Source organism: Phallusia mammillata, chromosome 1 (assembly GCF_965637545.1).
Source record: "Phallusia mammillata chromosome 1, kaPhaMamm4.hap1.1, whole genome shotgun sequence".
NCBI classification, from domain to species: Eukaryota; Metazoa; Chordata; class Ascidiacea; order Phlebobranchia; family Ascidiidae; genus Phallusia; species Phallusia mammillata.
In genome coordinates this window covers 13,499,989-13,523,261 of record NC_137252.1, presented here as the reverse complement: position 1 = coordinate 13,523,261, position 23,273 = coordinate 13,499,989, and the positions used below count along the sequence as shown (strand labels likewise).

Sequence of the window (23,273 nt, the reverse complement as noted above, 5' to 3'; positions counted from 1 at the left end):
ATGTTTTCATTCTCGCAAATAAAATAAAATCACCAACCACACCAATCAAAGTAGTACCTCATCGAGGTCGTAACAGTCATAACCGTTTCCAGTGAAGCCAGCAGGACAATCAAGACACAGAACATGCCACGTCAGGTTGGAGTAAACTACATTTACACACTGTACTTTGGGAAAGCAAGGAGATGATGATACTTTGCACCTACCTGGAACGATTAAAAATTCGAATAAATGTGTGTTTGAGAGAGAAGTTAATTTTTAAACATGTTTTCACTCTTCACTGCAAAATCCTAATCCAGAGCACAGCTTTAAATGTGCTTAAGGTTTCACATTAGGTCCTTCACGTTATTGCTTACACTTCCGAGTGTAGTTTTTGTTATACTTTTGCAAAAAGCGTTTACTTTTGACACCTTACAAAATTATATGTGCATAAATCTCAATTAATTTAACAATAACCCGAAACCTAACCGTTTTAATATACGTTACTCACAGTTTCCGAGGCAACCGTGGCAGCCATGATCTCCTTCATACGAAAATGTTCCTGCTCTACACGGGGAACAACTTTCTGCTCCAGCACAACTATGATAACCTATGAAAAACTGATTTTTTGCACAGTAGCTCTTCGTTGGACAAATTAGATATTAAATAAAACTGGATTCAAAATGGCTTTGGGTAATAGGAAACCTTTAGTAAATGTTTGCTTTCAACAGGAATAAGCAAGTAATTGCTTTGGTTGTGTAATCTAAAATGTTCATTGTGCTGAGGGTAAAGTTAATGTTTGTACCCATTTCAAAAAAGTGAAAAACAACTTGTTACATGGAAGGTTTATGTGTTTGTTAAATAAACTTTACACCAAATGAGAGAAATCAAAAAAACAAAAACACACCTGAAGGACAACTTTGACAGAATGTCGACTCATATGTATCAGTAAAGGTTCCGGCTGGACATGCTCGACAGTGCTCTGAATGTAACAAAAGTGTATGGTTAATTGGGTAACATTGTCGTGTACAGCATAGTACCAAAACAAAAGACACCCTTTGCCCTTTTTTGAGAAAATTTTGGGCCGAAAATGATAAAATATATTGTCGAAGATCACTGTATGGTTGCTCACCGTCCATTCCACCAACTGAATAATACCCAGGTTCACACGGAAATCGTATACTGCTGCGACAAGCATATCCAGGTTCGCATGGTTTGCATTCTTCACATGTCGTGTCGTTACACCCGTTTGTGTAGAAGAACTTCGGACAGCTACTTGCTATCCCGCTTTCGCATACCTTGCACAAAAAAGTATTTTGCAAAAATACAGTTTAGTACAAGACTTCAAGATGTGTTGTGTGTTATTATTATGTACTCGTCAGCCCTATTCAATGTGTAGCATAAAAAAATCACCATAACCAAGCAGCAGAAAGGAAAATTAAAGAAACCGACCATGCTAAGTTTTCGTTGGAGTTCATGATACCAAGAAGATTTATTGGGTGATACTTTTCTGGAAAACAAATCAGGGAGACAAATTGCGGGGGTATGTGTCGAAGAACTACTTCACACGGACAATTTGGGTGAAAAACTTGTTGCAGCCTAAACAAGGAAAAGAAACTAAAATGAAAGAGTGAAAAGATTTAAAACAGGAACGTCTGACATCTGGAAAATACTTGAAATGGATACAGGGATCAAAGAAGTTGGAGACAACGATTAGGAAGAACTACTACACATTGTGGGACCTAAGCCACATAAATAGGGCATGCAGTTTAGCATACAACGCTTATTCAGCGTACTTATAGCACCAATGCTTTTAAACTTACGTATCCAACTGGACACAAACTGCATTGATCTGCAGCTCCGGGCGAATATTCAGTGGGAGATCGGCCACACGTTTCGTTATACGATGGATTAAATGACGTCATGTCCACGTGACCAACCGTTCCGTTGTCAGGGCAACGTGCACAGGGAAGTTTTCTTCCATCACCCGGACAGTAGTAGCCAGAGGGGCAACGATAACACCGCCTGTCAGCTGTTTAAGAGGTAGAAAAAAGGATTTTTAAGCATTTGTTACACAGTTGCACACTTGCGTTGTGGCTTACTTGTGTTGTTGCCTGTCACCCGTGTTTTAGGAAGCATTATTACTAAATAACAATGGGAAAATCTCTGAAATGTCGATGCTATTTTGGTTTTACTCTTCCAATTTCCAAGAACGGGATTTTTGTTGTGTTTTTTTAAGCGATCAGGGTTTGTAACTTGTTTTCGTTAAACAAAAAAAATGCCGAAACAGAGCAAAACTTTTTACCTTCGAGTTTGTTTGCCTCATCGCATCCGTACAACTCCATGCGAAGTCCGATTCCTCTTTGCCAATCAACTGGATGGACTCTGATAAACCGAGCTACAATTGGTGGATCAAACACGTGTGTCACGACGCCGTCTGCGTCACTGTTGCCAGCGAAAACCAAAGACTCGTTTATGACGTATGAAGAGTTAGTTGTTACGTAACTCTCCGTGGCACTCTGCGTTGTGCAAGACGTTACATTTGGTGTGGCACTTGTAGAGCAATCCTCGTATGCTGTAGTAGTTTCGGAAAGGGTGGAAGCTGCCGTTGGATCCAATGTGGTGGTTGTTGGACCTACAGACATTTACAAAACTTTTAACAGGATGTGGCTGTTTGTTTGAATGTGGTACGTATCAAAGTAGTAGCTACATGTAAGCTTATTCAGTTACATAACAATATAAATACTAAATATCAACAGACGGTTGATCAGTAATTTACCGTCAATAGTGATTAAAGGAACGTAATCTGTCCAGATTGTGTCATCATTACTGTACGTCACTGCAAACTCTGTCACCCAGTAGTCAAACTCCAGGGCGCCTTGTGTGGCCAAACTATGCAGACGCTTAATGCTTCCCAAATCCACCTGCACAAAAAACAAAAGTTTATTAGCACAAAGCAATTAGTGCAATAAACAGGAGGGGAAAAAGTAAGCGGGAAACTTTAAAACTTTTAACACAAAAAGTAAACGGGAAACTTTAAAACTTTTAACACAAAACGTAAACTGGAAACTTTTTAACACACATTAAGTCGTAATAAGCTAAAGGGCAAAGCAGCTCCTTCGTATTTTAAAGCGTTATGTGAGTGCATGTACAATACACACAAAACATGATTTTTGACATACCACTAAACTTCACAGTTTACGTTTTTAATAGCACCTCGTTAAAGTTCAAATACATCAGAAGGTATACAAACCTTCATCCACTGGGAAGTATTATGCGATGCTGGCACCCAAGCCCCTGGAAGATTAACGCCGTGCTGGTCGGTTATGTTGCTACGATGAAGTCTGCCGTAATAAGCGTTATAAGCGGAACTACATTCGTCCGTAGTTGCAGCTGAGGAAGCTGTCAGGGCGGGGTTTGGGATTACACCACTTTGCATTCCCAAAGCCGACTCGCAACCTATTGAAAGTAAGACAATTTTATCATCTGTATCACAAGGCTGTTAAATATTCATCAAGTTTTGTTGTGTCCAAATAGAATTAGCATTTACTGCCATAAAGAAGTTAAAATTGCAGGTTAAAATCACCGCTTTGCGAATGTGAGGATAACAAAAAACAATATCCTACTTACTGCACCTGACTGAGGGTTGTGTGGTTTTGTTTAAAAAACTTATGAGGATAAAATAGGATTTGATGGTCTTACTGTGAAGAACGCTGTAATATCCTGGCACCCGCCAGAAAAACTTGGCCAGGTTTGTTAATTGATCAAAATCAATTACTATGTAGTGATTCAGTGGCTTGCCACGGTAACTGTATAAACAGGTTTTGGACATCTGTAATGCAAAATCGTTCATTGAGGAAATGGTTTATTTTGTGGGGAAAACAGTTAACCATTTTACCTCTATGGTAAAGTTAATGGTCGAACCGAGCGAGGGTGATCCGTTGTCATAGGCAACAATTTCATAATCGACCAGCTTGGAGCCATAGTCACTGGAAACCCTTGACAAAACATAGCAGAAAACAAGATCAAATTATTATTTCGAAATAATTTGTATTCACGACAAAAAGCTGATGAAACAAAAAAGCTGTTTCTGAAGCATTTTGTTATGCAGGTCAAACCGACCGTCCATTACAATCTTTATCTTGGCAATCTTTATCTTTTTTGTTACCTTTCGTCTAGTTCTGTGAGAACAAAATCAACGTCGGCATTGATCCCACTGTCAGCATCACTTGCATTTAAAACAAGTAGAGGAATATCGTTGGACAGTGGTGGTCGCACAGAAGTCAGGTTTTCTCCAGTTGAGTTCATAAGCGGGCAGTTATCGTTGATGTCCGTCACTTGCATTTTGACAAGAAGGGAACCGTTCCTATTGGCTACAGTGTCCTAAACACAAACACGTGACACTTTCTTGCTCAGTAGATAAAATGCAGTCACATAAATGTTTAGATTAAGCGTACACGTATAAGGCTAAAATATATCAAGATGAATGAAAACGCTTTTGACAGGTTATCCTAAGTCTATATATTTCTTACCTCAATTAGAATATGCAAGTAATAATTTGTCTCTTCTTCGTAGTCGAGTTCCCACTGTAGGTAGAGGTGTGATACTGTCGAGCTGACCGTTAATGCCGAAGGGTTACCAGGATTCGCATGGCGAGTCGGATCTAAAAACGACTTTCAACAGTGCTTTTGCAGCAAACTAACTTTAATAAAACACTATCACTATTTTACTTCTTAATACAGACTTCTCTTTAACTTGGGTCAAAAACATGAAATGCTTTCTTAAGGTTAGTGGAAAACAACTTAAAGACTTCTGGTTATACACATAACGCAACAGAAACTGACATATCGTACATTTCTAACAGGTATCAACAAATTACAATAGAACTTACAGTTAAAAGTTGCGCAGTCGAGAAACGTTTGGTTTCCCACAGTGCGGTAATCACCACTTGGTGGCGGAAGGGTGCATAAAACGTCACTAGTCGATTTGTTTTCAGCAAGTCGAAAGTGACCGGCTTCGTTGCCTTCCTTGATGTCAACGACAAACGGTGGCCCCAAACTGAAACAAGAAAAGAGCAAAACTTTATTATTTACTTACATAAATTATAATGCGAATGTCTTCACTTAGTATAAATATTAGGGTATAGTGCGGCTAGCCAAAACGTTGTCCTAAAAATTAAATTCAAACTTAAACGTACATTACAATACAGCTGTAAATGCGCAATGATACTACTGTGTATCTCACAGCATTAGACGAAGATGCAACAATTTGTAACCTGTACGAGTCGGAGATCCCAAAACTTGCCACATAACTTCCAGTCTTCGTATTTTCTGGAATCTTTATAGAAATATCAACAGGAGGTCTTGTGCTTGACGAAGCCAAAGTGGAACTGGCAGTCACTGCACGATTTTAAAACAATATTTATACATCAAGGCATTAGTGCATTACTTATATGCGCACAGACTTGGCATACGTTTTTAATGATATAATCTTATGCCTTTCGTACAGTCAATTTTCGTTACGGCGTTACTTGTTGAAGTTTTGGTCTCTTGCTAGATAGTATTTCAGACTATTGGAACACAAAATAACAATAAAACAAGGCAGCTGTTGTAAACAGTTTTTGACAACATTAAGAGCCACGTACTACCTCCTAAGCCCTAAATTATTTTGTGCTTCAAACAAGGTTGCTTAGAAACAATAAAGGACCGTTTTTTCTCCCTTTGTCACTATATTTTCATCTTCAGAAAATCCGTACCTGAAGAGGAAGTAGTTGTAACAGATGATGCCGTAGAAGCGTTTATGACAACTGCCGATGTGCCAAGTGGCAACGATGAGGTCGGTGCTGCAGTGGTTGCCTGTATCACAGTCGTGGACTGCTCCGTGGTGGCTGCGGGTGATGCAGCGGCTGTAAATAATATTTCAGACTTGCAAAACGCCATAGTAAACGCAAATTTGGTATACCTCTAATTAAAAATATGTGTAATCCCTTGAATATTTATTGCCAATATTTAATTTACATTACGTTTGAGCACCTACTTAATAAGTAAACACAAACTAAGGCACAGTCAGTATGACGCATCGAATACTTTTTGTTTGCATACCTGCATCTGTGTTTCTCACTATTCACTATTCACAGGAATTGTTTGTATTCACTTTTATTCCAAACGTTCTAGTGCTTTTTGTTCTTGTAATAAAAATTTGAAAAAGCGAAGAATTTGACCTGGTTGGTTGAAAAACCTGACTTGGCTGTGGTACCGGTAACATAACTGTGCAAGAGTTATAACCAGTTGTAAAAACACCTACTTGTGCCGATTGCCTCCACTGAACCGTTGATGTATGGAATGTTAAATGTCACATCTTCAACTTCGAACAGAAACTCGGAAGTACATTGTTCCCTCTCAACGCGATACAAATCAAAATGATATATCTCTCCCACCTACAAACACCCTTGAACTAGTTGACAAGTAGGGTTGATTTTAACAAAACAAGTCAACTATACATAATTTATTGGTTACCTCGACATCAAGATATATTTCGTTCACAAGGCTTGATGTAAACGAGCATGTGCCGCTTGTTAAGTCCCCGTTCCACGTGGTTATGTTTACATATCCTGCAAGAAAATTGTTTATCGATTACAACAATAAAACAAATAACATTTACGTTTTAACATAGATTTCGCTGGTAATCGTAGCCGCATATTTCATAAAAGGCGTTAAGTTGCTGCACACAAATAAGTCTATCAGTACAGGCACCTTGGTTTGGGGAAGAAAGTTGAACCTTTAAACATGGAATCTTTGTCGGATCTCCATAGTTGTTGTACTCAGCTACCAGAACAGTGTTAATGTACAACCACATGTAATCTCCACCTCCAGTGGTCACAACTTCGCCTCCATTGTACAACAGGCCAGTCCGAATAGCACTTGTAAAGCTGATTCATACAAAATAAATTCATATGATCAAAGCCCGTTACACATGAAGGGTTTCAGATACTGTGAGAGTTAAACACACAAGCTGTTTTCCTAGGTTTTGTTTGCTGACAAGTTATCAAAAGATACAAGTTACTGATGCGTCTGAAACATGGGTTGCCTGCAATGTGCACAGAGTAAATAGTAAAAACTTAATCATGCTTAAAGCATAACTACCATGGACCAGGCGGTTAAACCGTGGTAGTTGTTTCACAAGTGCCTTAAACCAAATTAAAACAGCTGCAAGCTAGATTCAAGTTGACAACATTTTTGTTGTACACAACTGACACACAAGGAAGGTTTGAAAATTCCAGAAAGCAAGTGAAACAAAGGTATTATTTGACAGGATGTCGTGAAAAATATTTTTCTTGCCGACAACCCTTTGAAATACCCAATCAGTAAAATATCATTATTTTAACAATTTAAACGTGTCTCCAACAACAAAACAGGCGAAAAGATTTGAAACAAAAAGACTATAATTCTCTTCACTTACCCGAAATTATGCAATACATTGTCACAATCTCGTTGCGATTCGGATGTGTACCCTATGCCATCTAACGGGTAAAAAGTATCGTCAGAATACCTTTAAAAAGGAAATGTTAAAAACAAACCAAATCACGTTAATATGTTTACCAACCGATGGATTCCATTCCCAGAAGTGGCATTGTTTTCAAGATAAATATCGGACACAAACTCTTGATTTGTGCCAGGAATACCTCGAAACCATTCAGTGAATGTATCTCCAGTTGGGTTGGATGTAGTAGAAAGCCATCCGCCGAATGGACTGCAAAAAATGCATATGAGGAAATCGATAAACGGTTCAATGGACAGACCTCTCAAACAAAACGTTAAATATAACAGATAACAGCATTGAGATCGGCCCTGAAGTTTTCATGCACACCAGCCATCCCGGCAGTACGCCAGGCATATTAGGCATCATACCAAATCAACCGGTGTGTCAGCTACTTCAAGCCTATGCCTTGACATGTGTGAATGCTTGGGATACCGTCATGATTCAGTATTATACGCCCAAAATGGGGCTGGCGTACTACGATTGTTTTACATGGAATGATCAAGAACGTACGACCGAATGGCTATAGGCATCGGTCTCCTAAACCGGGAATTGTGGGTTCGAGTACCGCCAGGAGTAGTTTTTGTTTTTTCTAAGAAAACCAAGAACGAAATTATTCATTTTGCACATAACAAATAACTTCGGACAGCTCCTGTGGCCTATGGGATAAGGCATCGGTCTCCTAAACCAGGGATTGCGGGTTCGAGTACCGCCAGGAGTAATTTTTGATTTTTTAGAAGGAAAAAAAGAACTTATTCGAAAAGACATGGCTAATCATTTTGGAGTGCTCCTGTGGCCTAATGGATAAGGCATCGGTCTCCTAAACCGGGGATTGCGGGTTCGAGTCCCGCCAGGAGTATTTTTGATTTTTTAAAAGAAAAAAACTACAAAAGAAATTATTCCAAAAGACCTGGCTAATAATTTTGGAGAGCTCCTGTGGCCTAATGGATAAGGCATTGGTCTCTTAAACCGGGGATTGCGGGTTCGAGTCCCGCCAGGAGTATTTTTGATTTTTTAGAAGAAAAAAGAAAAAAACAAATTATTCCAAAATACATGGCTAATAATTTCGTACAGCTCCTGTGGCCTAATGGATAAGGCATCGGTCTCCTAAACCGGGGATTGCGGGTTCGAGTCCCGCCAGGAGTAATTTTTGACTTTTTAGAAGGAAAAAAAGAAATTATTCGAAAAGACATGGCTAATAATTTCGTACAGCTCCTGTGGCCTAATGGATAAGGCATCGGTCTCCTAAACCGGGGATTGCGGGTTCGAGTCCCGCCAGGAGTAATTTTTGACTTTTTAGAAGGAAAAAAAGAAATTATTCGAAAAGACATGGCTAATAATTTCGTACAGCTCCTGTGGCCTAATGGATAAGGCATCGGTCTCCTAAACCGGGGATTGCGGGTTCGAGTCCCGCCAGGAGTAATTTTTGACTTTGTAGAAGAAAAAAGAAAAAAACAAATTATTCCAAAATACATGGCTAATAATTTCGTACAGCTCCTGTGGCCTAATGGATAAGGCATCGGTCTCCTAAACCGGGGATTGCGGGTTCGAGTCCCGCCAGGAGTAATTTTTGACTTTTTAGAAGGAAAAAAAGAAATTATTCGAAAAGACATGGCTAATAATTTCGTACAGCTCCTGTGGCCTAATGGATAAGGCATCGGTCTCCTAAACCGGGGATTGCGGGTTCGAGTCCCGCCAGGAGTAATTTTTGACTTTTTAGAAGGAAAAAAAGAAATTATTCGAAAAGACATGGCTAATAATTTCGTACAGCTCCTGTGGCCTAATGGATAAGGCATCGGTCTCCTAAACCGGGGATTGCGGGTTCGAGTCCCGCCAGGAGTAATTTTTGACTTTGTAGAAGAAAAAAAAGAAATTATTCGAAAAGACATGGCTAATAATTTCGTACAGCTCCTGTGGCCTAATGGATAAGGCATCGGTCTCCTAAACCGGGTATTGCGGGTTCGAGTCCCGCCAGGAGTAATTTTTGACTTTTTAGAAGGAAAAAAAGAAATTATTCGAAAAGACATGGCTAATAATTTTGGAGAGCTCCTGTGGCTTAATGGATAAGGCATCGGTCTCCTAAACCAGGGATTGCGGGTTCGAGTCCCGCCAGGAGTAATTTTTGAATTTTTAGAAGGAAAAAAAGAAATTATTCGAAAAGACATGGCTAATAATTTCGTACAGCTCCTGTGGCCTAATGGATAAGGCATCGGTCTCCTAAACCGGGGATTGCGGGTTCGAGTCCCGCCGGGAGTAATTTTTGACTTTGTAGAAGAAAAAAAAGAAATTATTCCAAAATACATGGCTAATAATTTTGGAGAGCTCCTGTGGCCTAATGGATAAGGCATCGGTCTCCTAAACCGGGGATTGCGGGTTCGAGTCCCGCCAGGAGTAATTTTTGATTTTTTAGAAGAAAAAAGAAAAAAACAAATTATTCCAAAATACATGGCTAATAATTTCGTACAGCTCCTGTGACCTAATGGATAAGGCATCGGTCTCCTAAACCGGGGATTGCGGGTTCGAGTCCCGCCAGGAGTAATTTTTGACTTTGTAGAAGAAAAAAAAGAAATTATTCGAAAAGACATGGCTAATAATTTTGGAGAACTCCTGTGGCCTAATGGATAAGGCATCGGTCTCCTAAACCGGGGATTGCGGGTTCGAGTCCCGCCAGGAGTAATTTTTGATTTTTTAGAAGAAAAAAGAAAAAAACAAATTATTCCAAAATACATGGCTAATAATTTCGTACAGCTCCTGTGGCCTAATGGATAAGGCATCGGTCTCCTAAACCGGGGATTGCGGGTTCGAGTCCCGCCAGGAGTAATTTTTGACTTTTTAGAAGGAAAAAAGAAATTATTCGAAAAGACATGGCTAATAATTTTGGAGAGCTCCTGTGGCCTAATGGATAAGGCATCGGTCTCCTAAACCGGGGATTGCGGGTTCGAGTCCCGCCAGGAGTAATTTTTGACTTTGTAGAAGAAAAAAAAGAAATTATTCGAAAAGACATGGCTAATAATTTTGGAGAGCTCCTGTGGCCTAATGGATAAGGCATCGGTCTCCTAAACCGGGGATTGCGGGTTCGAGTCCCGCCAGGAGTAGATTTTACTTTTTTTGAAGAGAAATGAAAAAACGCAATTATTCGAAAAGACACGGCTAATAATTTTGGAGAGCTCCTGTGGCCTAATGGATAAGGCATCGGTCTCCTAAACCGGGGATTGCGGGTTCGAGTCCCGCCAGGAGTATTTTTGATTTTTTAAAAGAAAAAAACTACAAAAGAAATTATTCGAACAGACATGGTCAATAATTACGGACAGCTTCTGTGGCCTAATGGATAAGGCATCGGTCTCCTAAACCGGGGATTGCGGGTTCGAGTCCCGTCAGGAGTAATTCTTATTTTTTAGAAGAAAAATAACAAAAGAAATTATTCGAAAAACATGACCGATAATTACGGACAGCTCCTGTGGCCTAATGGATAAGGCATCGGTCTCCTAAACCGGGGATTGTGGGTTCGAGTCCCGCCAGGAGTAGATTGTACATTTTTTTGAAGAGAAATAAAAAAACGCAATTATTCCAAAAGACCTGGCTAATACCTTTGGAGAGCTCCTGTGGCCTAATGGATAAGGCATCGGTCTCCTAAACCGGGGATTGCGGGTTCGAGTCCCGCCAGGAGTAATTTTTGACTTTTTAGAAGAAAAAAAAAGAAATTATTCGAAAGGACATGGCTAATAATTTTGGAGAGCTCCTGTGGCCTAATGGATAAGGCATCGGTCTCCTAAACCGGGGATTATAGGTTCGAGTCCCGCCAGGAGTAGATTGTACATTTTTTTGAAGAGAAATAAAAAAACGCAATTATTCGAAAAGACCTGGCTAATACTTTTGGAGAGCTCCTGTGGCCTAATGGATAAGGCATCGGTCTCCTAAACCGGGGATTGCGGGTTCGAGTCCCGCCAGGAGTAATTTTTGATTTTTTAGAAGGAAAAAAAGAAATTATTCGACAAGACATGGCTAATAATTTTGGAAAGCTCCTGTGGCCTAATGGATAAGGCATCGGTCTCGTAAACCGGGGATTGCGGGTTCAAGTCCCGCCAGTAGTAGATTGTACATTTGTTTGAAGAGAAATAAAAAAACGCAATTATTCCAAAAGACCTGACTAATACTTTTGGAGAGCTCCTGTGGCCTAATGGATAAGGCATCGGTCTCCTAAACCGGGGATTGCGGGTTCGAGTCCCGCCAGGAGTAATTTTTGATTTTTAGAAGAAAAAAGAAAAAACCAAATTATTCCAAAATACATGGCTAATAATTTTGGAGAGCTCCTGTGGCCTAATGGATAAGGCATCGGTCTCCTAAACCGGGGATTGCGGGTTCGAGTCCCGCCAGGAGTATTTTTTGATTATTATCAGAAAAAAAAAGAAATTATTCGAAAAGACATGGCTAATAATTTTGGAGAGCTCCTGTGGCCTAATGGATAAGGCATCGGTCTCCTAAATCGGGGATTGCGGGTTCGAGTCCCGCCTGGAGTAATTTTTGATTTTTTAGAAGGAAAAAAAGAAATTATTCGAAAAGACATGGCCAACATTTACGGACAGCTCCTGTGGCCTAATGGATAAGGCATCGGTCTCCTAAACCGGGAATTGTGGGTTCGAGTCCCGCCAGGAGTAGATTTTACATTTTTTTGAAGAGAAATGAAAAAACGCAATTATTCGAAAAGACACGGCTAATACTTTTGGAGAGCTCCTGTGGCCTAATGGATAAGGCATCGGTCTCCTAAACCGGGGATCGCGGGTTCGAGTCCCGCCAGGAGTAATTTTGATTTTTAGAACAAAAAAAAAGAAAATATTCGAAAAGACATGGCTAATAATTTTGGAGAGCTCCTGTGGCCTAATGGATAAGGCATCGGTCTCCTAAACCGGGGATTGCGGGTTCGAGTCCCGCCAGGAGTAATTTTGATTTTTTAAAAGAAAAAAACTACAAAAGAAATTATTCGAAAAGACATGGCCAATAATTACGGACAGCTTCTGTGGCCTAATGGATAAGGCATCGGTCTCCTAAACCGGGGATTGCGGGTTCGAGTCCCGCCAGGAGTAATTTTTGATTTTTTAGAAGGAAAAAAAGAAATTATTCGAAAAGACATGACCAATAATTTCGGACAGCTCCTGTGGCCTAATGGATAAGGCATCGGTCTCCTAAACCGGGGATTGCGGGTTCGAGTCCCGCCAGGAGTAGATTTTACTTTTTTTGAAGAGAAATGAAAAAACGCAAAAAAACCTGTGGCCTAATGCAGTGTTTCCCAACCTATGGGTCGTGACCCAAAGTTGGGTCGCCTGTAAATTCTGTTGGGTCGCCTGTTTTTGTGACAATAAGAACATCTTTTTTGTGACAATAAGAACATACTTTTTTATTTCGCCTTGTAGCGTTATTTTTATATATTTCCCAAGGCTTTAAGTCAGGGGTGTGCAACCTTTTTTACTGCGGGGCCAAATACATTTACCCAGATTAGATTGCGGGCCGCACCTTTATATAACACAAGGTGATTTGATTTATTGCATACCAAATATGGCTAACTACAAGTAAAATTCCCATTTGATTCTAGCCACATTTTGCCAGGTCACAGAAAAATAGCGCTGGGCGCACTAATCTGCTCAAAAATATATAATAAATAGATTCGTTTTCCAGTACATTTGAAATCCAAGCGTCTCTGCGGGCCGCATTTGACCCGCGGGCCGCAGGTTGCACACCCCTGCTTTAAGTTGTTGCCCAACAATAATTTCATCACAACTTGTCGTGGTAATGGTTAAAACTGTTTGTGACGTCATAAAGTGATGTGTTAGCTCACAGTAAGCGTTGTCTGGCTAATAATTCATCGATTCAAGTCCTGGTTAAATGAAAATGTTTGGTCGAAAACAACAACACTATTTGTTCGTTATCAGGTTGTTGATTTGCTACACTTGCGTAGTAATTTTTAAAAAGCTTTCCGAATTTGCAGAAAAAAATTCAACTAAAATAGCATGTTTATGGGTCGCGACAAACCACTAAACAAAGTTTTGGTAAGTATTTGGGTCGCGTCAAAAAAAGGTTGGGAACCACTGGCCTAATGGATAAGGCATCGGTCTCCTAAACCGGGGATCGCGGGTTCGAGTCCCGCCAGGAGTAATTTTGATTTTTAGAACAAAAAAAAAGAAATTATTCGAAAAGACATGGCTAATAATTTTGGAGAGCTCCTGTGGCCTAATGGATAAGGCATCGGTCTCCTAAACCGGGGATTGCGGGTTCGAGTCCCGCCAGGAGTATTTTTGATTTTTTAAAAGAAAAAAACTACAAAAGAAATTATTCGAACAGACATGGTCAATAATTACGGACAGCTTCTGTGGCCTAATGGATAAGGCATCGGTCTCCTAAACCGGGGATTGCGGGTTCGAGTCTCGTCAGGAGTAATTCTTATTTTTTAGAAGAAAAATAACAAAAGAAATTATTCGAAAAACATGACCGATAATTACGGACAGCTCCTGTGGCCTAATGGATAAGGCATCGGTCTCCTAAACCGGGGATTGTGGGTTCGAGTCCCGCCAGGAGTAGATTGTACATTTTTTTGAAGAGAAATAAAAAAACGCAATTATTCCAAAAGACCTGGCTAATACCTTTGGAGAGCTCCTGTGGCCTAATGGATAAGGCATCGGTCTCCTAAACCGGGGATTGCGGGTTCGAGTCCCGCCAGGAGTAATTTTTGACTTTTTAGAAGAAAAAAAAAGAAATTATTCGAAAGGACATGGCTAATAATTTTGGAGAGCTCCTGTGGCCTAATGGATAAGGCATCGGTCTCCTAAACCGGGGATTATAGGTTCGAGTCCCGCCAGGAGTAGATTGTACATTTTTTTGAAGAGAAATAAAAAAACGCAATTATTCGAAAAGACCTGGCTAATACTTTTGGAGAGCTCCTGTGGCCTAATGGATAAGGCATCGGTCTCCTAAACCGGGGATTGCGGGTTCGAGTCCCGCCAGGAGTAATTTTTGATTTTTTAGAAGGAAAAAAAGAAATTATTCGACAAGACATGGCTAATAATTTTGGAAAGCTCCTGTGGCCTAATGGATAAGGCATCGGTCTCGTAAACCGGGGATTGCGGGTTCAAGTCCCGCCAGTAGTAGATTGTACATTTGTTTGAAGAGAAATAAAAAAACGCAATTATTCCAAAAGACCTGACTAATACTTTTGGAGAGCTCCTGTGGCCTAATGGATAAGGCATCGGTCTCCTAAACCGGGGATTGCGGGTTCGAGTCCCGCCAGGAGTAATTTTTGATTTTTAGAAGAAAAAAGAAAAAACCAAATTATTCCAAAATACATGGCTAATAATTTTGGAGAGCTCCTGTGGCCTAATGGATAAGGCATCGGTCTCCTAAACCGGGGATTGCGGGTTCGAGTCCCGCCAGGAGTATTTTTTGATTATTATCAGAAAAAAAAAGAAATTATTCGAAAAGACATGGCTAATAATTTTGGAGAGCTCCTGTGGCCTAATGGATAAGGCATCGGTCTCCTAAATCGGGGATTGCGGGTTCGAGTCCCGCCTGGAGTAATTTTTGATTTTTTAGAAGGAAAAAAAGAAATTATTCGAAAAGACATGGCCAACATTTACGGACAGCTCCTGTGGCCTAATGGATAAGGCATCGGTCTCCTAAACCGGGAATTGTGGGTTCGAGTCCCGCCAGGAGTAGATTTTACATTTTTTTGAAGAGAAATGAAAAAACGCAATTATTCGAAAAGACACGGCTAATACTTTTGGAGAGCTCCTGTGGCCTAATGGATAAGGCATCGGTCTCCTAAACCGGGGATCGCGGGTTCGAGTCCCGCCAGGAGTAATTTTGATTTTTAGAACAAAAAAAAAGAAAATATTCGAAAAGACATGGCTAATAATTTTGGAGAGCTCCTGTGGCCTAATGGATAAGGCATCGGTCTCCTAAACCGGGGATTGCGGGTTCGAGTCCCGCCAGGAGTAATTTTGATTTTTTAAAAGAAAAAAACTACAAAAGAAATTATTCGAAAAGACATGGCCAATAATTACGGACAGCTTCTGTGGCCTAATGGATAAGGCATCGGTCTCCTAAACCGGGGATTGCGGGTTCGAGTCCCGCCAGGAGTAATTTTTGATTTTTTAGAAGGAAAAAAAGAAATTATTCGAAAAGACATGACCAATAATTTCGGACAGCTCCTGTGGCCTAATGGATAAGGCATCGGTCTCCTAAACCGGGGATTGCGGGTTCGAGTCCCGCCAGGAGTAGATTTTACTTTTTTTGAAGAGAAATGAAAAAACGCAAAAAAACCTGTGGCCTAATGCAGTGTTTCCCAACCTATGGGTCGTGACCCAAAGTTGGGTCGCCTGTAAATTCTGTTGGGTCGCCTGTTTTTGTGACAATAAGAACATCTTTTTTGTGACAATAAGAACATACTTTTTTATTTCGCCTTGTAGCGTTATTTTTATATATTTCCCAAGGCTTTAAGTCAGGGGTGTGCAACCTTTTTTACTGCGGGGCCAAATACATTTACCCAGATTAGATTGCGGGCCGCACCTTTATATAACACAAGGTGATTTGATTTATTGCATACCAAATATGGCTAACTACAAGTAAAATTCCCATTTGATTCTAGCCACATTTTGCCAGGTCACAGAAAAATAGCGCTGGGCGCACTAATCTGCTCAAAAATATATAATAAATAGATTCGTTTTCCAGTACATTTGAAATCCAAGCGTCTCTGCGGGCCGCATTTGACCCGCGGGCCGCAGGTTGCACACCCCTGCTTTAAGTTGTTGCCCAACAATAATTTCATCACAACTTGTCGTGGTAATGGTTAAAACTGTTTGTGACGTCATAAAGTGATGTGTTAGCTCACAGTAAGCGTTGTCTGGCTAATAATTCATCGATTCAAGTCCTGGTTAAATGAAAATGTTTGGTCGAAAACAACAACACTATTTGTTCGTTATCAGGTTGTTGATTTGCTACACTTGCGTAGTAATTTTTAAAAAGCTTTCCGAATTTGCAGAAAAAAATTCAACTAAAATAGCATGTTTATGGGTCGCGACAAACCACTAAACAAAGTTTTGGTAAGTATTTGGGTCGCGTCAAAAAAAGGTTGGGAACCACTGGCCTAATGGATAAGGCATCGGTCTCCTAAACCGGGGATCGCGGGTTCGAGTCCCGCCAGGAGTAATTTTGATTTTTAGAACAAAAAAAAAGAAATTATTCGAAAAGACATGGCTAATAATTTTGGAGAGCTCCTGTGGCCTAATGGATAAGGCATCGGTCTCCTAAACCGGGGATTGCGGGTTCGAGTCCCGCCAGGAGTATTTTTGATTTTTTAAAAGAAAAAAACTACAAAAGAAATTATTCGAACAGACATGGTCAATAATTACGGACAGCTTCTGTGGCCTAATGGATAAGGCATCGGTCTCCTAAACCGGGGATTGCGGGTTCGAGTCTCGTCAGGAGTAATTCTTATTTTTTAGAAGAAAAATAACAAAAGAAATTATTCGAAAAACATGACCGATAATTACGGACAGCTCCTGTGGCCTAATGGATAAGGCATCGGTCTCCTAAACCGGGGATTGTGGGTTCGAGTCCCGCCAGGAGTAGATTGTACATTTTTTTGAAGAGAAATAAAAAAACGCAATTATTCCAAAAGACCTGGCTAATACCTTTGGAGAGCTCCTGTGGCCTAATGGATAAGGCATCGGTCTCCTAAACCGGGGATTGCGGGTTCGAGTCCCGCCAGGAGTAATTTTTGACTTTTTAGAAGAAAAAAAAAGAAATTATTCGAAAGGACATGGCTAATAATTTTGGAGAGCTCCTGTGGCCTAATGGATAAGGCATCGGTCTCCTAAACCGGGGATTATAGGTTCGAGTCCCGCCAGGAGTAGATTGTACATTTTTTTGAAGAGAAATAAAAAAACGCAATTATTCGAAAAGACCTGGCTAATACTTTTGGAGAGCTCCTGTGGCCTAATGGATAAGGCATCGGTCTCCTAAACCGGGGATTGCGGGTTCGAGTCCCGCCAGGAGTAATTTTTGATTTTTTAGAAGGAAAAAAAGAAATTATTCGACAAGACATGGCTAATAATTTTGGAAAGCTCCTGTGGCCTAATGGATAAGGCATCGGTCTCGTAAACCGGGGATTGCGGGTTCAAGTCCCGCCAGTAGTAGATTGTACATTTGTTTGAAGAGAAATAAAAAAACGCAATTATTCCAAAAGACCTGACTAATACTTTTGGAGAGCTCCTGTGGCCTAATGGATAAGGCATCGGTCTCCTAAACCGGGGATTGCGGGTTCGAGTCCCGCCAGGAGTAATTTTTGATTTTTAGAAGAAAAAAGAAAAAACCAAATTATTCCAAAATACATGGCTAATAATTTTGGAGAGCTCCTGTGGCCTAATGGATAAGGCATCGGTCTCCTAAACCGGGGATTGCGGGTTCGAGTCCCGCCAGGAGTATTTTTTGATTATTATCAGAAAAAAAAAGAAATTATTCGAAAAGACATGGCTAATAATTTTGGAGAGCTCCTGTGGCCTAATGGATAAGGCATCGGTCTCCTAAATCGGGGATTGCGGGTTCGAGTCCCGCCTGGAGTAATTTTTGATTTTTTAGAAGGAAAAAAAGAAATTATTCGAAAAGACATGGCCAACATTTACGGACAGCTCCTGTGGCCTAATGGATAAGGCATCGGTCTCCTAAACCGGGAATTGTGGGTTCGAGTCCCGCCAGGAGTAGATTTTACATTTTTTTGAAGAGAAATGAAAAAACGCAATTATTCGAAAAGACACGGCTAATACTTTTGGAGAGCTCCTGTGGCCTAATGGATAAGGCATCGGTCTCCTAAACCGGGGATCGCGGGTTCGAGTCCCGCCAGGAGTAATTTTGATTTTTAGAACAAAAAAAAAGAAAATATTCGAAAAGACATGGCTAATAATTTTGGAGAGCTCCTGTGGCCTAATGGATAAGGCATCGGTCTCCTAAACCGGGGATTGCGGGTTCGAGTCCCGCCAGGAGTAATTTTGATTTTTTAAAAGAAAAAAACTACAAAAGAAATTATTCGAAAAGACATGGCCAATAATTACGGACAGCTTCTGTGGCCTAATGGATAAGGCATCGGTCTCCTAAACCGGGGATTGCGGGTTCGAGTCCCGCCAGGAGTAATTTTTGATTTTTTAGAAGGAAAAAAAGAAATTATTCGAAAAGACATGACCAATAATTTCGGACAGCTCCTGTGGCCTAATGGATAAGGCATCGGTCTCCTAAACCGGGGATTGCGGGTTCGAGTCCCGCCAGGAGTAGATTTTACTTTTTTTGAAGAGAAATGAAAAAACGCAAAAAAACCTGTGGCCTAATGCAGTGTTTCCCAACCTATGGGTCGTGACCCAAAGTTGGGTCGCCTGTAAATTCTGTTGGGTCGCCTGTTTTTGTGACAATAAGAACATCTTTTTTGTGACAATAAGAACATACTTTTTTATTTCGCCTTGTAGCGTTATTTTTATATATTTCCCAAGGCTTTAAGTCAGGGGTGTGCAACCTTTTTTACTGCGGGGCCAAATACATTTACCCAGATTAGATTGCGGGCCGCACCTTTATATAACACAAGGTGATTTGATTTATTGCATACCAAATATGGCTAACTACAAGTAAAATTCCCATTTGATTCTAGCCACATTTTGCCAGGTCACAGAAAAATAGCGCTGGGCGCACTAATCTGCTCAAAAATATATAATAAATAGATTCGTTTTCCAGTACATTTGAAATCCAAGCGTCTCTGCGGGCCGCATTTGACCCGCGGGCCGCAGGTTGCACACCCCTGCTTTAAGTTGTTGCCCAACAATAATTTCATCACAACTTGTCGTGGTAATGGTTAAAACTGTTTGTGACGTCATAAAGTGATGTGTTAGCTCACAGTAAGCGTTGTCTGGCTAATAATTCATCGATTCAAGTCCTGGTTAAATGAAAATGTTTGGTCGAAAACAACAACACTATTTGTTCGTTATCAGGTTGTTGATTTGCTACACTTGCGTAGTAATTTTTAAAAAGCTTTCCGAATTTGCAGAAAAAAATTCAACTAAAATAGCATGTTTATGGGTCGCGACAAACCACTAAACAAAGTTTTGGTAAGTATTTGGGTCGCGTCAAAAAAAGGTTGGGAACCACTGGCCTAATGGATAAGGCATCGGTCTCCTAAACCGGGGATCGCGGGTTCGAGTCCCGCCAGGAGTAATTTTGATTTTTAGAACAAAAAAAAAGAAATTATTCGAAAAGACATGGCTAATAATTTTGGAGAGCTCCTGTGGCCTAATGGATAAGGCATCGGTCTCCTAAACCGGGGATTGCGGGTTCGAGTCCCGCCAGGAGTATTTTTGATTTTTTAAAAGAAAAAAACTACAAAAGAAATTATTCGAACAGACATGGTCAATAATTACGGACAGCTTCTGTGGCCTAATGGATAAGGCATCGGTCTCCTAAACCGGGGATTGCGGGTTCGAGTCTCGTCAGGAGTAATTCTTATTTTTTAGAAGAAAAATAACAAAAGAAATTATTCGAAAAACATGACCGATAATTACGGACAGCTCCTGTGGCCTAATGGATAAGGCATCGGTCTCCTAAACCGGGGATTGTGGGTTCGAGTCCCGCCAGGAGTAGATTGTACATTTTTTTGAAGAGAAATAAAAAAACGCAATTATTCCAAAAGACCTGGCTAATACCTTTGGAGAGCTCCTGTGGCCTAATGGATAAGGCATCGGTCTCCTAAACCGGGGATTGCGGGTTCGAGTCCCGCCAGGAGTAATTTTTGACTTTTTAGAAGAAAAAAAAAGAAATTATTCGAAAGGACATGGCTAATAATTTTGGAGAGCTCCTGTGGCCTAATGGATAAGGCATCGGTCTCCTAAACCGGGGATTATAGGTTCGAGTCCCGCCAGGAGTAGATTGTACATTTTTTTGAAGAGAAATAAAAAAACGCAATTATTCGAAAAGACCTGGCTAATACTTTTGGAGAGCTCCTGTGGCCTAATGGATAAGGCATCGGTCTCCTAAACCGGGGATTGCGGGTTCGAGTCCCGCCAGGAGTAATTTTTGATTTTTTAGAAGGAAAAAAAGAAATTATTCGACAAGACATGGCTAATAATTTTGGAAAGCTCCTGTGGCCTAATGGATAAGGCATCGGTCTCGTAAACCGGGGATTGCGGGTTCAAGTCCCGCCAGTAGTAGATTGTACATTTGTTTGAAGAGAAATAAAAAAACGCAATTATTCCAAAAGACCTGACTAATACTTTTGGAGAGCTCCTGTGGCCTAATGGATAAGGCATCGGTCTCCTAAACCGGGGATTGCGGGTTCGAGTCCCGCCAGGAGTAATTTTTGATTTTTAGAAGAAAAAAGAAAAAACCAAATTATTCCAAAATACATGGCTAATAATTTTGGAGAGCTCCTGTGGCCTAATGGATAAGGCATCGGTCTCCTAAACCGGGGATTGCGGGTTCGAGTCCCGCCAGGAGTATTTTTTGATTATTATCAGAAAAAAAAAGAAATTATTCGAAAAGACATGGCTAATAATTTTGGAGAGCTCCTGTGGCCTAATGGATAAGGCATCGGTCTCCTAAATCGGGGATTGCGGGTTCGAGTCCCGCCTGGAGTAATTTTTGATTTTTTAGAAGGAAAAAAAGAAATTATTCGAAAAGACATGGCCAACATTTACGGACAGCTCCTGTGGCCTAATGGATAAGGCATCGGTCTCCTAAACCGGGAATTGTGGGTTCGAGTCCCGCCAGGAGTAGATTTTACATTTTTTTGAAGAGAAATGAAAAAACGCAATTATTCGAAAAGACACGGCTAATACTTTTGGAGAGCTCCTGTGGCCTAATGGATAAGGCATCGGTCTCCTAAACCGGGGATTGCGGGTTCGAGTCCCGCCAGGAGTAATTTTTGATTTTTTAGAAGGAAAAAAAGAAATTATTCGAAAAGACATGACCAATAATTTCGGACAGCTCCTGTGGCCTAATGGATAAGGCATCGGTCTCCTAAACCGGGGATTGCGGGTTCGAGTCCCGCCAGGAGTAGATTTTACTTTTTTTGAAGAGAAATGAAAAAACGCAAAAAAACCTGTGGCCTAATGCAGTGTTTCCCAACCTATGGGTCGTGACCCAAAGTTGGGTCGCCTGTAAATTCTGTTGGGTCGCCTGTTTTTGTGACAATAAGAACATCTTTTTTGTGACAATAAGAACATACTTTTTTATTTCGCCTTGTAGCGTTATTTTTATATATTTCCCAAGGCTTTAAGTCAGGGGTGTGCAACCTTTTTTACTGCGGGGCCAAATACATTTACCCAGATTAGATTGCGGGCCGCACCTTTATATAACACAAGGTGATTTGATTTATTGCATACCAAATATGGCTAACTACAAGTAAAATTCCCATTTGATTCTAGCCACATTTTGCCAGGTCACAGAAAAATAGCGCTGGGCGCACTAATCTGCTCAAAAATATATAATAAATAGATTCGTTTTCCAGTACATTTGAAATCCAAGCGTCTCTGCGGGCCGCATTTGACCCGCGGGCCGCAGGTTGCACACCCCTGCTTTAAGTTGTTGCCCAACAATAATTTCATCACAACTTGTCGTGGTAATGGTTAAAACTGTTTGTGACGTCATAAAGTGATGTGTTAGCTCACAGTAAGCGTTGTCTGGCTAATAATTCATCGATTCAAGTCCTGGTTAAATGAAAATGTTTGGTCGAAAACAACAACACTATTTGTTCGTTATCAGGTTGTTGATTTGCTACACTTGCGTAGTAATTTTTAAAAAGCTTTCCGAATTTGCAGAAAAAAATTCAACTAAAATAGCATGTTTATGGGTCGCGACAAACCACTAAACAAAGTTTTGGTAAGTATTTGGGTCGCGTCAAAAAAAGGTTGGGAACCACTGGCCTAATGGATAAGGCATCGGTCTCCTAAACCGGGGATCGCGGGTTCGAGTCCCGCCAGGAGTAATTTTGATTTTTAGAACAAAAAAAAAGAAATTATTCGAAAAGACATGGCTAATAATTTTGGAGAGCTCCTGTGGCCTAATGGATAAGGCATCGGTCTCCTAAACCGGGGATTGCGGGTTCGAGTCCCGCCAGGAGTATTTTTGATTTTTTAAAAGAAAAAAACTACAAAAGAAATTATTCGAACAGACATGGTCAATAATTACGGACAGCTTCTGTGGCCTAATGGATAAGGCATCGGTCTCCTAAACCGGGGATTGCGGGTTCGAGTCTCGTCAGGAGTAATTCTTATTTTTTAGAAGAAAAATAACAAAAGAAATTATTCGAAAAACATGACCGATAATTACGGACAGCTCCTGTGGCCTAATGGATAAGGCATCGGTCTCCTAAACCGGGGATTGTGGGTTCGAGTCCCGCCAGGAGTAGATTGTACATTTTTTTGAAGAGAAATAAAAAAACGCAATTATTCCAAAAGACCTGGCTAATACCTTTGGAGAGCTCCTGTGGCCTAATGGATAAGGCATCGGTCTCCTAAACCGGGGATTGCGGGTTCGAGTCCCGCCAGGAGTAATTTTTGACTTTTTAGAAGAAAAAAAAAGAAATTATTCGAAAGGACATGGCTAATAATTTTGGAGAGCTCCTGTGGCCTAATGGATAAGGCATCGGTCTCCTAAACCGGGGATTATAGGTTCGAGTCCCGCCAGGAGTAGATTGTACATTTTTTTGAAGAGAAATAAAAAAACGCAATTATTCGAAAAGACCT

General features: G+C 40.6%; 1 protein-coding gene and 70 non-coding genes across 71 annotated transcripts in view; 70 read left to right on the top strand and 1 right to left on the bottom strand.

Moving 5' to 3' along the window:
* Positions 1-23,273, bottom strand: part of LOC145232053 (uncharacterized) — a 68,687-nt gene that overhangs the window by 8,398 nt on the left and 37,016 nt on the right. Inside the window, exons 29-48 of the mRNA XM_080096559.1 lie at positions 7,579-7,725; positions 7,435-7,524; positions 6,729-6,904; positions 6,492-6,586; positions 6,280-6,412; positions 5,732-5,881; positions 5,252-5,375; positions 4,868-5,034; positions 4,509-4,639; positions 4,145-4,359; positions 3,875-3,974; positions 3,679-3,808; positions 3,230-3,435; positions 2,756-2,900; positions 2,282-2,611; positions 1,800-2,008; positions 1,109-1,274; positions 884-958; positions 488-586; positions 58-203 (exon numbers count right to left, since the gene is read on the bottom strand). Coding sequence (XP_079952685.1) covers positions 58-203; positions 488-586; positions 884-958; positions 1,109-1,274; positions 1,800-2,008; positions 2,282-2,611; positions 2,756-2,900; positions 3,230-3,435; positions 3,679-3,808; positions 3,875-3,974; positions 4,145-4,359; positions 4,509-4,639; positions 4,868-5,034; positions 5,252-5,375; positions 5,732-5,881; positions 6,280-6,412; positions 6,492-6,586; positions 6,729-6,904; positions 7,435-7,524; positions 7,579-7,725 — 3,034 coding nt within the window. The remainder of the gene's footprint in view (positions 1-57; positions 204-487; positions 587-883; positions 959-1,108; positions 1,275-1,799; positions 2,009-2,281; positions 2,612-2,755; positions 2,901-3,229; positions 3,436-3,678; positions 3,809-3,874; positions 3,975-4,144; positions 4,360-4,508; positions 4,640-4,867; positions 5,035-5,251; positions 5,376-5,731; positions 5,882-6,279; positions 6,413-6,491; positions 6,587-6,728; positions 6,905-7,434; positions 7,525-7,578; positions 7,726-23,273) is intronic.
* Positions 8,299-8,371, top strand: Trnar-ccu (transfer RNA arginine (anticodon CCU)). Its single transcript has one exon. It is a non-coding gene; the product is annotated as a tRNA-Arg (tRNA).
* On the top strand, positions 8,586-8,658 carry Trnar-ccu (transfer RNA arginine (anticodon CCU)). Its single transcript has one exon. It is a non-coding gene; the product is annotated as a tRNA-Arg (tRNA).
* On the top strand, positions 8,724-8,796 carry Trnar-ccu (transfer RNA arginine (anticodon CCU)). Its single transcript has one exon. It is a non-coding gene; the product is annotated as a tRNA-Arg (tRNA).
* On the top strand, positions 8,862-8,934 carry Trnar-ccu (transfer RNA arginine (anticodon CCU)). The gene has a single exon. It is a non-coding gene; the product is annotated as a tRNA-Arg (tRNA).
* Trnar-ccu (transfer RNA arginine (anticodon CCU)) lies at positions 9,006-9,078 on the top strand. Its single transcript has one exon. It is a non-coding gene; the product is annotated as a tRNA-Arg (tRNA).
* Trnar-ccu (transfer RNA arginine (anticodon CCU)) lies at positions 9,144-9,216 on the top strand. The gene has a single exon. It is a non-coding gene; the product is annotated as a tRNA-Arg (tRNA).
* Positions 9,282-9,354, top strand: Trnar-ccu (transfer RNA arginine (anticodon CCU)). Its single transcript has one exon. It is a non-coding gene; the product is annotated as a tRNA-Arg (tRNA).
* Positions 9,420-9,492, top strand: Trnar-ccu (transfer RNA arginine (anticodon CCU)). The gene has a single exon. It is a non-coding gene; the product is annotated as a tRNA-Arg (tRNA).
* On the top strand, positions 9,558-9,630 carry Trnar-ccu (transfer RNA arginine (anticodon CCU)). Its single transcript has one exon. It is a non-coding gene; the product is annotated as a tRNA-Arg (tRNA).
* Positions 9,696-9,768, top strand: Trnar-ccu (transfer RNA arginine (anticodon CCU)). The gene has a single exon. It is a non-coding gene; the product is annotated as a tRNA-Arg (tRNA).
* Positions 9,834-9,906, top strand: Trnar-ccu (transfer RNA arginine (anticodon CCU)). The gene has a single exon. It is a non-coding gene; the product is annotated as a tRNA-Arg (tRNA).
* Trnar-ccu (transfer RNA arginine (anticodon CCU)) lies at positions 9,978-10,050 on the top strand. Its single transcript has one exon. It is a non-coding gene; the product is annotated as a tRNA-Arg (tRNA).
* Trnar-ccu (transfer RNA arginine (anticodon CCU)) lies at positions 10,116-10,188 on the top strand. The gene has a single exon. It is a non-coding gene; the product is annotated as a tRNA-Arg (tRNA).
* Positions 10,260-10,332, top strand: Trnar-ccu (transfer RNA arginine (anticodon CCU)). The gene has a single exon. It is a non-coding gene; the product is annotated as a tRNA-Arg (tRNA).
* Trnar-ccu (transfer RNA arginine (anticodon CCU)) lies at positions 10,397-10,469 on the top strand. The gene has a single exon. It is a non-coding gene; the product is annotated as a tRNA-Arg (tRNA).
* Positions 10,535-10,607, top strand: Trnar-ccu (transfer RNA arginine (anticodon CCU)). The gene has a single exon. It is a non-coding gene; the product is annotated as a tRNA-Arg (tRNA).
* Positions 10,679-10,751, top strand: Trnar-ccu (transfer RNA arginine (anticodon CCU)). The gene has a single exon. It is a non-coding gene; the product is annotated as a tRNA-Arg (tRNA).
* Positions 10,823-10,895, top strand: Trnar-ccu (transfer RNA arginine (anticodon CCU)). The gene has a single exon. It is a non-coding gene; the product is annotated as a tRNA-Arg (tRNA).
* Trnar-ccu (transfer RNA arginine (anticodon CCU)) lies at positions 10,964-11,036 on the top strand. Its single transcript has one exon. It is a non-coding gene; the product is annotated as a tRNA-Arg (tRNA).
* Trnar-ccu (transfer RNA arginine (anticodon CCU)) lies at positions 11,109-11,181 on the top strand. Its single transcript has one exon. It is a non-coding gene; the product is annotated as a tRNA-Arg (tRNA).
* Trnar-ccu (transfer RNA arginine (anticodon CCU)) lies at positions 11,393-11,465 on the top strand. The gene has a single exon. It is a non-coding gene; the product is annotated as a tRNA-Arg (tRNA).
* Positions 11,531-11,603, top strand: Trnat-cgu (transfer RNA threonine (anticodon CGU)). Its single transcript has one exon. It is a non-coding gene; the product is annotated as a tRNA-Thr (tRNA).
* Positions 11,676-11,748, top strand: Trnar-ccu (transfer RNA arginine (anticodon CCU)). Its single transcript has one exon. It is a non-coding gene; the product is annotated as a tRNA-Arg (tRNA).
* Positions 11,819-11,891, top strand: Trnar-ccu (transfer RNA arginine (anticodon CCU)). Its single transcript has one exon. It is a non-coding gene; the product is annotated as a tRNA-Arg (tRNA).
* Trnar-ccu (transfer RNA arginine (anticodon CCU)) lies at positions 11,957-12,029 on the top strand. Its single transcript has one exon. It is a non-coding gene; the product is annotated as a tRNA-Arg (tRNA).
* Positions 12,095-12,167, top strand: Trnar-ccu (transfer RNA arginine (anticodon CCU)). Its single transcript has one exon. It is a non-coding gene; the product is annotated as a tRNA-Arg (tRNA).
* On the top strand, positions 12,240-12,312 carry Trnar-ccu (transfer RNA arginine (anticodon CCU)). Its single transcript has one exon. It is a non-coding gene; the product is annotated as a tRNA-Arg (tRNA).
* Trnar-ccu (transfer RNA arginine (anticodon CCU)) lies at positions 12,377-12,449 on the top strand. Its single transcript has one exon. It is a non-coding gene; the product is annotated as a tRNA-Arg (tRNA).
* Trnar-ccu (transfer RNA arginine (anticodon CCU)) lies at positions 12,521-12,593 on the top strand. The gene has a single exon. It is a non-coding gene; the product is annotated as a tRNA-Arg (tRNA).
* Trnar-ccu (transfer RNA arginine (anticodon CCU)) lies at positions 12,659-12,731 on the top strand. The gene has a single exon. It is a non-coding gene; the product is annotated as a tRNA-Arg (tRNA).
* Positions 13,724-13,796, top strand: Trnar-ccu (transfer RNA arginine (anticodon CCU)). Its single transcript has one exon. It is a non-coding gene; the product is annotated as a tRNA-Arg (tRNA).
* Trnar-ccu (transfer RNA arginine (anticodon CCU)) lies at positions 14,009-14,081 on the top strand. The gene has a single exon. It is a non-coding gene; the product is annotated as a tRNA-Arg (tRNA).
* On the top strand, positions 14,154-14,226 carry Trnar-ccu (transfer RNA arginine (anticodon CCU)). Its single transcript has one exon. It is a non-coding gene; the product is annotated as a tRNA-Arg (tRNA).
* Trnar-ccu (transfer RNA arginine (anticodon CCU)) lies at positions 14,438-14,510 on the top strand. The gene has a single exon. It is a non-coding gene; the product is annotated as a tRNA-Arg (tRNA).
* Positions 14,576-14,648, top strand: Trnat-cgu (transfer RNA threonine (anticodon CGU)). The gene has a single exon. It is a non-coding gene; the product is annotated as a tRNA-Thr (tRNA).
* Trnar-ccu (transfer RNA arginine (anticodon CCU)) lies at positions 14,721-14,793 on the top strand. Its single transcript has one exon. It is a non-coding gene; the product is annotated as a tRNA-Arg (tRNA).
* Positions 14,864-14,936, top strand: Trnar-ccu (transfer RNA arginine (anticodon CCU)). The gene has a single exon. It is a non-coding gene; the product is annotated as a tRNA-Arg (tRNA).
* On the top strand, positions 15,002-15,074 carry Trnar-ccu (transfer RNA arginine (anticodon CCU)). Its single transcript has one exon. It is a non-coding gene; the product is annotated as a tRNA-Arg (tRNA).
* On the top strand, positions 15,140-15,212 carry Trnar-ccu (transfer RNA arginine (anticodon CCU)). The gene has a single exon. It is a non-coding gene; the product is annotated as a tRNA-Arg (tRNA).
* Trnar-ccu (transfer RNA arginine (anticodon CCU)) lies at positions 15,285-15,357 on the top strand. The gene has a single exon. It is a non-coding gene; the product is annotated as a tRNA-Arg (tRNA).
* On the top strand, positions 15,422-15,494 carry Trnar-ccu (transfer RNA arginine (anticodon CCU)). Its single transcript has one exon. It is a non-coding gene; the product is annotated as a tRNA-Arg (tRNA).
* Trnar-ccu (transfer RNA arginine (anticodon CCU)) lies at positions 15,566-15,638 on the top strand. The gene has a single exon. It is a non-coding gene; the product is annotated as a tRNA-Arg (tRNA).
* Trnar-ccu (transfer RNA arginine (anticodon CCU)) lies at positions 15,704-15,776 on the top strand. Its single transcript has one exon. It is a non-coding gene; the product is annotated as a tRNA-Arg (tRNA).
* On the top strand, positions 16,769-16,841 carry Trnar-ccu (transfer RNA arginine (anticodon CCU)). The gene has a single exon. It is a non-coding gene; the product is annotated as a tRNA-Arg (tRNA).
* Positions 17,054-17,126, top strand: Trnar-ccu (transfer RNA arginine (anticodon CCU)). Its single transcript has one exon. It is a non-coding gene; the product is annotated as a tRNA-Arg (tRNA).
* On the top strand, positions 17,199-17,271 carry Trnar-ccu (transfer RNA arginine (anticodon CCU)). The gene has a single exon. It is a non-coding gene; the product is annotated as a tRNA-Arg (tRNA).
* Positions 17,483-17,555, top strand: Trnar-ccu (transfer RNA arginine (anticodon CCU)). Its single transcript has one exon. It is a non-coding gene; the product is annotated as a tRNA-Arg (tRNA).
* On the top strand, positions 17,621-17,693 carry Trnat-cgu (transfer RNA threonine (anticodon CGU)). Its single transcript has one exon. It is a non-coding gene; the product is annotated as a tRNA-Thr (tRNA).
* On the top strand, positions 17,766-17,838 carry Trnar-ccu (transfer RNA arginine (anticodon CCU)). Its single transcript has one exon. It is a non-coding gene; the product is annotated as a tRNA-Arg (tRNA).
* Trnar-ccu (transfer RNA arginine (anticodon CCU)) lies at positions 17,909-17,981 on the top strand. Its single transcript has one exon. It is a non-coding gene; the product is annotated as a tRNA-Arg (tRNA).
* Positions 18,047-18,119, top strand: Trnar-ccu (transfer RNA arginine (anticodon CCU)). Its single transcript has one exon. It is a non-coding gene; the product is annotated as a tRNA-Arg (tRNA).
* Trnar-ccu (transfer RNA arginine (anticodon CCU)) lies at positions 18,185-18,257 on the top strand. The gene has a single exon. It is a non-coding gene; the product is annotated as a tRNA-Arg (tRNA).
* Positions 18,330-18,402, top strand: Trnar-ccu (transfer RNA arginine (anticodon CCU)). The gene has a single exon. It is a non-coding gene; the product is annotated as a tRNA-Arg (tRNA).
* Trnar-ccu (transfer RNA arginine (anticodon CCU)) lies at positions 18,467-18,539 on the top strand. Its single transcript has one exon. It is a non-coding gene; the product is annotated as a tRNA-Arg (tRNA).
* Positions 18,611-18,683, top strand: Trnar-ccu (transfer RNA arginine (anticodon CCU)). Its single transcript has one exon. It is a non-coding gene; the product is annotated as a tRNA-Arg (tRNA).
* On the top strand, positions 18,749-18,821 carry Trnar-ccu (transfer RNA arginine (anticodon CCU)). The gene has a single exon. It is a non-coding gene; the product is annotated as a tRNA-Arg (tRNA).
* Trnar-ccu (transfer RNA arginine (anticodon CCU)) lies at positions 19,814-19,886 on the top strand. The gene has a single exon. It is a non-coding gene; the product is annotated as a tRNA-Arg (tRNA).
* Trnar-ccu (transfer RNA arginine (anticodon CCU)) lies at positions 20,099-20,171 on the top strand. The gene has a single exon. It is a non-coding gene; the product is annotated as a tRNA-Arg (tRNA).
* On the top strand, positions 20,244-20,316 carry Trnar-ccu (transfer RNA arginine (anticodon CCU)). Its single transcript has one exon. It is a non-coding gene; the product is annotated as a tRNA-Arg (tRNA).
* On the top strand, positions 20,528-20,600 carry Trnar-ccu (transfer RNA arginine (anticodon CCU)). The gene has a single exon. It is a non-coding gene; the product is annotated as a tRNA-Arg (tRNA).
* On the top strand, positions 20,666-20,738 carry Trnat-cgu (transfer RNA threonine (anticodon CGU)). The gene has a single exon. It is a non-coding gene; the product is annotated as a tRNA-Thr (tRNA).
* Trnar-ccu (transfer RNA arginine (anticodon CCU)) lies at positions 20,811-20,883 on the top strand. Its single transcript has one exon. It is a non-coding gene; the product is annotated as a tRNA-Arg (tRNA).
* On the top strand, positions 20,954-21,026 carry Trnar-ccu (transfer RNA arginine (anticodon CCU)). The gene has a single exon. It is a non-coding gene; the product is annotated as a tRNA-Arg (tRNA).
* Trnar-ccu (transfer RNA arginine (anticodon CCU)) lies at positions 21,092-21,164 on the top strand. Its single transcript has one exon. It is a non-coding gene; the product is annotated as a tRNA-Arg (tRNA).
* On the top strand, positions 21,230-21,302 carry Trnar-ccu (transfer RNA arginine (anticodon CCU)). Its single transcript has one exon. It is a non-coding gene; the product is annotated as a tRNA-Arg (tRNA).
* Trnar-ccu (transfer RNA arginine (anticodon CCU)) lies at positions 21,375-21,447 on the top strand. The gene has a single exon. It is a non-coding gene; the product is annotated as a tRNA-Arg (tRNA).
* Trnar-ccu (transfer RNA arginine (anticodon CCU)) lies at positions 21,513-21,585 on the top strand. Its single transcript has one exon. It is a non-coding gene; the product is annotated as a tRNA-Arg (tRNA).
* Trnar-ccu (transfer RNA arginine (anticodon CCU)) lies at positions 22,578-22,650 on the top strand. Its single transcript has one exon. It is a non-coding gene; the product is annotated as a tRNA-Arg (tRNA).
* Trnar-ccu (transfer RNA arginine (anticodon CCU)) lies at positions 22,863-22,935 on the top strand. Its single transcript has one exon. It is a non-coding gene; the product is annotated as a tRNA-Arg (tRNA).
* Positions 23,008-23,080, top strand: Trnar-ccu (transfer RNA arginine (anticodon CCU)). Its single transcript has one exon. It is a non-coding gene; the product is annotated as a tRNA-Arg (tRNA).